At 28.6% G+C, this 7,890-nt stretch overlaps 1 protein-coding gene across 1 annotated transcript; it reads left to right on the top strand.

Moving 5' to 3' along the window:
- The first annotated feature begins 105 nt into the window (after nt 1-105).
- On the top strand, nt 106-7,369 carry LOC111424555 (claspin-like). The gene is made up of 9 exons (XM_023058137.2): nt 106-1,357; nt 1,424-2,088; nt 5,182-5,324; nt 5,379-5,495; nt 5,556-6,385; nt 6,437-6,674; nt 6,727-6,903; nt 6,958-7,104; nt 7,166-7,369. The coding sequence occupies exons 1-9, from the start codon at nt 180-182 to the stop codon at nt 7,304-7,306; spliced, it is 3,636 nt and encodes a 1,211-aa protein (XP_022913905.2). The 5' UTR covers nt 106-179; the 3' UTR covers nt 7,307-7,369.
- The last annotated feature ends 521 nt before the right edge of the window (nt 7,370-7,890 follow it).

Below are 7,890 nucleotides of genomic sequence, written 5' to 3'. Positions count from 1 at the left end.
CAAATTTAAATCCATAATTAAAAGAAACCTCATAATTAAGTTTTATAATTATATGTACTTTGAATATTAATTGATAGATGTCGCGATTTAAGCGCCAAAAATGTGTCAAATTGACTTTGAGGTTATGTTATTAATGAAAGTTTCAATAGTTATTATTTAATTTTTGCTACGTAATAAAAATGGATATTAGCGACATACAGAATAATAAGAACGTATTAAATATAAGTAATCCAACCGCAATAGAGTCTGAATCGATTAATAATGACGATTTATTAAATAAATTAAGTAATGATCATGAAGAAGATGAAGAAAATGATGATTGTCTCATAAGGAACAGCACAAGTATTCATAAAAAACGTGTTGCAATTATCGATAGTGATGAAGAAGAACCAGCTACTTCCCATAATACAAATTTTGATAAAAATTTGTCAAAAACGGCCCCGGAAGATGCTGTTGAAAATAGTTTAAAACTTTATTCAAAGTTATGTGACTCTGAGAGTTCTGATGAAGAAAATGGGAAAGAAATGGAATCTCCCATTATTCCAATTAAGTCAAAATTCAGTTCAAATAGGCCTCAAAAACTTGTTGAAGAAAACCCTAAAAAGATGACTGCAAAAGAAGCTTTGCAACAAAGACGAGAGATTTGGTCAGAATCTCAACGAATGACAAGAGAAACAAATGTTTCTTTACCTTACCATAGACCTAAAACAAGGACATTAAAAGAGTTTTTTGAACAAAGACCAAAATTTTCTAGTTCAGTACCTGATGGAAGTGTCTGTGTGAAACCTGCAATTGCTTTAAAAATGAATATGCAACAATTAGAATTGGTTAGTAAAAATCTTAAAGAACGTGAAAAACAAATTGAAAGATATTTTAAATCTGAAGATGATGAGATAAGTGAAAAAACTAAGGTTGATGTTGAACAAACAAAAAGTGAAGAAGAAATAAGTAAAGAGGATGGTACTAATAATCCAGAGGATCAAAAAAATTTAAATAATGAAAAAGGAGCTGATGAAGATTGTGATTTAGTTAATATAAATAATGATATGGTTGAGAAATGTATTGAAGAAATAGGAAGTAAAAATATAACATTATTAGAAAATATTTTAATCCAGCCTGCAAAAAATGAAGATTCTTTAATTCAATCACACGAAGAAATTACTCAAAATGTAATTGAGCCTGAATCAAAACCAAAAAATGTATCAGATATTATTAGAGAAAAATATGGAAATTTTAAACCATCATTAACAAAATCAAAAGATTTTATAGATCTTGATGAGAATGTAAATGAGTTAAAGGAAAGATTTATTAAACATACAGCAAAAAAACTACCTCATAAACACAATGTTCACTTAGAGTAAGTAATTTTTTATCTTCATAAATGTTAATAAATTTATTTGGTGTTTCTTTTTCAATTATTTAGTATTGTAAATGTAACAAATGGTGAAATTCACAAAGAAAAACTGGAAATAACCATTGAAGACGACACAATTCCAATAATTGAGAAACCTGGTGAACGTTTAAAAAAACTTAAAGATGAACTAGAGATGAAAATAGCTGAGGAGCAGACGAAATTTTGGAAAGAACGGGCAGAGAAGAAACCAGAAATAGATGAAGACGAAAAAGTGAAGAAAATTGACGATGATGATGACGAATATGAAGATATTTTAGACACAATCGATAATGATGAAGAAGAATTTACAGAAATTGAAGATGATGAAGATGGTGATGAGATAATTGGAGATGATGATGATGAGAATGAAGAGATGGAAGAAAAATCGAAAAGAAAGAGTGAATTTTTAGAAAATGAAGCTGAAGAAAGTGATTGTGGTGATGATGATGGTGGTGAAGAAATGGATGTTGATAATGAAGACAATGATCATGAAAATGAAGAAGAAAATGAGAATAATTTGGATGCTGATGATGAAGATGAATGCAGTAAGGAAGATAATAATAAAAAGAAAAAGAGACTTAAAAGAATTATACAGGTTTTTGAAAATGATTCTGATGAAGAAACCGAAAATGTTCCTGCAAATATTATTACAAAAAGTGATTCTGAAAGTGTTCCTTTGGATACAACAGAAACAAGTAAAAATACATTTTTTTCCTCTTTTGATTGTTCTGTTTCTCTCTGTATTTGTCCCAAACTTGTTTTTCTTGCTGTTCTCTTTTTAGTGTAACTAGATGTCCCCATAAACTCAGTTCTTTACTCTCTATATATTCCAAAATGTTCTTCATTCCCAATTTTTCTCTGACTTTTTGATATGTAACCAGGGTTCGCCCAATTCAATGATTCAAATCATTGATTTAAATGAAGTCATTTTTTATATTGATCAATAATTTAAATCAAAAGAAAAACGAAAATAAATATATTCTTTATACAGGGTGTCACACAAAAAACGCCCCAAGCTGTAACTCTGTTATTTACATTCCGATTTTCATGGCCTAGGTATCAAATGAAATGGTTTTATAAATACTATGATTCATGCTACAAATAATTTTTTCCAACGCCATCTTCAATTTTAAGCGATTATTAACTTTTGTTTTTCAAATTGCTGCGTATATTTTTGTTCACGTCATTGGATAGAGATTGTTCTTCTGAATCCATTGATGTACAATACATCCATTTTGAATATAAGTTTAGCAGAGAAAAGACACCTGTAGATACAGGTTGTCACACAAGAATGCCGCAAGCTGTAATTCTGTCATTTACATTCCGATTTTCATGAGCGAGGTATCAAGTGAAAAGGTTTGCTGAATACTATGATTCATGCTACAAATAAACTTTTTCCAACGCCATTTTCAATTTAAAGCGATTATCAACTTTTGATTTTCAAATTGCTCGGTAAGTTTTTCTTCACGTTATTGGATAGAGATTTTTTTTCTGAATCCATGAATGTACAATACATCAACATTAATTATAATTGTAGTAGGGAAAAACATTAAAATAGTTTCCGAACATTCTCTTAAAGTTACTTGTGGCATACTGTAGTGTGCCATGGGAAAAAATAAAAAAAAACAACTTATAACTAGAAACAATGTTGGGAAAATGTTTTAATTGTTTTTCTCTGCTAAAATTACAATTAATGTTAATCTATTGTACATCAATGGGTTCAGAAAAAAAATCTCTATCCAATAACGCGATGAAAAACATACCGAGCAATTTGAAAATCAAAAGTTGTTAATCGCTTGAAATTGAAGATGGCGTTGGAGAAAGTTTATTTGTAGCATGAATCATAGTATTCATCAAACCATTTCATTCGATAGCTGGGTCATGAAAATTAGAAGATAAATGACAGAGTTACAGCTTGCGGCGTTCTTGTGTGGCAACCTCTATATACAGATGTCTTTTCTCTGCTAAAATTATATTCAAAATTTATGTATTGTACATCAGTGGATTCAGAAAAACAATCTCTATCCAATGATGTAAAGAAAAATATATAGAGCAATTTGTAAAGCAAAAGTTAATAATCGCTTAAAATTGAAGATGGCCTTGTAAAAAATTTATTTGTAGCATGAATCATAGTATTCATGAAACTATTTCATTTGATACCCCGCTCATGAAAATCGGAATGTAAATGACAGAGTTACAGCTTGGGGCGTTTTTTGTGTGACACCTTGTATAAAAACTGCTAAATCAGGGAGCTACTAAAAACTAAGACAAACAAAAACAATATATAAATATAAACAAAAAGAAAACAATACTCAGGAATATATTAATTATTTTATATTATCTTATATTTCTTATATTAATTTTCTGGCTTTTTCCACTCCTCATTTGTTGCACACATTGGACCCCAAATGTTGAGAAGACCCCTCTCTATTGAAGTTGAAGAACAAACAACACAAAAATTGTTTTAAAGTTGGAAGAAGTTTCTCAATATCAGGAAAGTTCTTTTGTGAAATCCACCACTGTAAAACAGTAGTAATAGATATAATTTCCTTGCAGAAAATGGTTCCATTTTCGCCTCTAGCTTAACTATTATTGGTAGTATTATCATAGGTATCCTTAAGCGTGTTCATAGCTTCATCTTTCTCCTCTATCGTCAATTTATATTTTGTTTTAGTTACATCTAAAATAAATACAATTAAATGGCAAGGCATAAGTATTTTTGATAAACTTGTATTTGAGACAATGATAATTAAAATTATTCGTCAAATAATCTTCCTAATTTCTTCCACACTTCTACAGCATCATATAGAGAGGGCTTTAAGATATTTAAATAATCTTCTGCAGATTGTTTGGGATCAATATTAGGTACTTTTTGGTATATTGGTATCTTATTTGACATACAGGGTAATTCAAATTCGACCCCGACCATTGGGATCTCAGAATCCATAAGAGATACAGAAATGGTTAAATGGGGGCAAAGTTGCGTATCTTAGAGCTCATCATTTTTCAACAATGTTTTTGGATCTAGCCGTTTTAGTTTTTAAAATATGGCCAAAAAACAAGAAAATTACTTTTTCGTTTTTTCATAAATCTGAAAAAACATTCTTAAGGCAACTTTTTATGAAAAATGTCATGACACAACTAGCATTTTTCCGACGTTTGGTGTTCGTGAAACTATCATCAGGTCGAATTTGAATTACCCTGTATATTGTAAGATCAATTTCCTTTTTATTTTCTTCCACCATACTGTTCCACCTCACATTTAAAAACTTTTCCATCAGTATATACAAGCCATATACTTAGATCTATCCAGATGATGGTTTCTAAAATATTTCCCTTTTTGGATCACATGCTCTTTGACTTTAGTTACTTCAAGGTCTTTGTAAAGCAAATTTAGAAAGTGAGTGAGCATCTATAAGTTGTAACAGAACCATTAAATCTTAAGCTTATTATCTATGTCTTCTCATACTTGTCATATTCGCAGCATATCCATTACAAATGACGTTACATTACAATTATATTTCGCTTTACAAGATAAAATTATTTCACAATCGATTTTTGTTAAGTAATCAGATGTATCTATTGTTTTATATAAGAATGCGTTTCCGTCGTCAGTAATTACTACAAAAAAATTTTGATTTTTAAAACAAAATCATTGATTTTTGATTAAAATAAAGAAATCGTGACTTCTTCCTACTCTGTAACTCTGTCTCATTGTTCATTAGTCTTTGTAGCATTTGTAGTACTTTATTTAGTATAAAATTTAATTTAAATTTTTTTATTTTTAGTGGATGATTTAAGTGCTCCAACTCCACATCAGAAACGCAATGATTACACCCCTGTTAAACCATACATGACTCAAAGTAAAACGGAGTTGGGTTTTTTAACTCCAGTTTATCATCTTACAGGGTTACAAAGTTTAAATTCAAAAGTAACTAAATTACTTTGCTTATAAGAATTTTTTTTTGATTCATTTTTATTTAAGTTTCTACATGATTCTCCCGTTTCTCCATTTGTTTTGCCTAAAACTTCACCATTGCGAATGTCTCAAAGTGGGCCCCAAAAAAAGTTATTTGCTGATGATAATGCGTTAGAATCTCAGGTAATTTTTTTATTATAATTTTGAGATGTTTTTATAATTCCTTATATTTCTTTCTTTAAGTCAACATTGGATGATCTTGAACACTTATGTTCTGGAAAGTTTGTGACTCAATCTCAAAATTTATCAACAACGAACAACACTGAAAAAAGTGTAAGAACCGAAATTTATGCTGATTCTGAGAATTCAACGCAAGAACTTCTAAATATTTGTTCTGGGAAATTTACTGGAGTAACTCAGTTGGAACCAAGTGCTAATGATAAAGATGAAAATACAAATTTAGACCCAATTGAAAAATTAGAAAATGAAGAAAAATCGGTAGAATCTAAAATACTCCCAAAATGTACTATTTACACTTCAATAAAAACTTCGAATGACGAAATTAAAAATTTTAATGATGTAGATGATGAAAAACTGATTTTGGGTCTTCTTGAAGAAGATGAAGAAGAACTTGAAAGTTTCAAAAAGAAATTTGAATCCCCACAAAATTTAATTTGCGGAAAAATCCTCGATTCTGATGATGAAGAACAATGTCCCACCATCAATATAAAGAAAAAAGTTCGAAATTGTATTCAAGATGACGACGAAGATGAAAACAATCAAGTATTAGATAATGAGAATAGCGATTCAGAAGAAGATTTAGATAACGTTCAAAATAAAGTTGAGGAAATCCCAGAAATCGAATATGATTCTGAAGAAAACGAAATTGAAATAGAACAAAAACAAGGAATGAAAATAGCTGATTTCTTTGAGAAAGAAGCTGAATTATCAGAGTCTGAATGGGGAAGTGCAGATGAGGATGAAAAAGGAATCGATGATTTAGAATTTGAAGAGGGCGATAATGATAAATTGGATGAGAGGAAAATAAAGAGAGATTTAGAAAGGATTCATATGTTTGTACATGCTTTTAATTAATAGACGTTTATTAATTGAATTAATTTTAGGCGGCGTATCTTAGATGACGACAACCACGAAGTAAAAATTCTTCAAGAACTTTTATTAGATGACGGTGAAATGCACGGAAAAGGTCGAGAAAGACAATTTAAATGGAGAAATATCAATAACGATGAGAACGATACACGAAAAGATGAAGACGATGGCGAAATATATTTGGACGATGAGAACGAAAATGAGGAGGAGTGGAGAAAAAAGCGATATGAAAGAGAAATATTTTTGAAAAAGGTTTGTTCAATGCATTAATTTTGAAAATTAAATTAATTTTTTTTAATAATAGCAACAAGATTCTATTAGAATTGAAGAAACAACATTAGAAATACAAAGTACCAGCCAAATATTTAAATTAGGAGAAGCAGCTATTAAACGATCACTTTCAAACACTCCAAATAATTCTAATAATACAAACCAAGAAAAATCAAACAGTCCTGATTTTAAATCATCGTTTACTTTAACAGTAAATATAATCAAAATTTAATTTAATTTTTTATATTATTAATTTTTATTTTAGAATAAAAAAGGTTCATTTTTAACTCGTTCGGAACAAGTATTAGCTAGAGTGGCAGAATTAACATCAAAAACGGTAAATCCCACGATCGGTGGTGCAAAAAATTCTAGAAATTTCGTTTTCCACACCATTGAAATTGAGGAACAAACTGTAAGAAATTTTTTAAATAAAATAGATAACAATAATAAATTTTACTTTCTTTTTTTTGTAGGTTAAAAAAAGAAAAGCTGATGATGGTAAATTAGGAACTCCTATTTCATTAAAAAGATTACGTTTGAATAATATTAGTCCTGCAGTTAAAAAGAAATCAGAAAATACGGATAGGGTGAAAAAATTATTTACTAATTGGTGATGAAATGTTTAGTTATTTTAAATATATTTTGGTGTAAACAATAATAAAATATTAATATTTTAATGTTTTATTTTTTAACATTATACACCTTATAAATATAATTTATTATTTTATGGCTTTAAACATATAATTCTACAAGTTTTTTTCTGATTGTCTTAGTAAGAAACGGTACATAAATATATTCATAAATATAGTTTTTTTTAAAATATTTAAGTGTCCTATAATACATACATGTATATTATGGCTGTACACTTACAAGCTTATTTATAACTAATAAATACGGTTATATTAATTTATACAATTTTTTCTATTTAACAATTATTTTTTGATATATTTTAATGGTAGAAGTTTTTATTTATTTTAGATATGATTTAAATACAACAGGTTTAGTTTTTCTTATTTTTAAGTTTTTATTTGATATGAAGAATTTTTACAGAATCCTATTCATCAAGAAGTAGAAAATTAAATATCTGGAGAGTGTATTATCTGGTAACTAGCATCAAAACTCACACCAGATTTCTATATAAACCTCGATATTCGTATACAGTTTAATAAACAAATTATTCCGATGTTATATTATTATT

This window comes from Onthophagus taurus, chromosome 7, assembly GCF_036711975.1.
Source record: "Onthophagus taurus isolate NC chromosome 7, IU_Otau_3.0, whole genome shotgun sequence".
Taxonomy (NCBI): domain Eukaryota; kingdom Metazoa; phylum Arthropoda; class Insecta; order Coleoptera; family Scarabaeidae; genus Onthophagus; species Onthophagus taurus.
This window is presented reverse-complemented; position numbering and strand designations above follow the sequence as displayed.

Coding starts and splice junctions, on each gene's coding strand:
- LOC111424555 (XM_023058137.2), top strand. CDS start 180: ATGGATATTAGCGACATACAGAATAATAAGAACGTATTAAATATAAGT. Junction 1,358..1,423: donor AAACACAATGTTCACTTAGA/GTAAGTAATTTT, acceptor TCAATTATTTAG/TATTGTAAATGTAACAAATG. Junction 5,496..5,555: donor ATAATGCGTTAGAATCTCAG/GTAATTTTTTTA, acceptor TCTTTCTTTAAG/TCAACATTGGATGATCTTGA.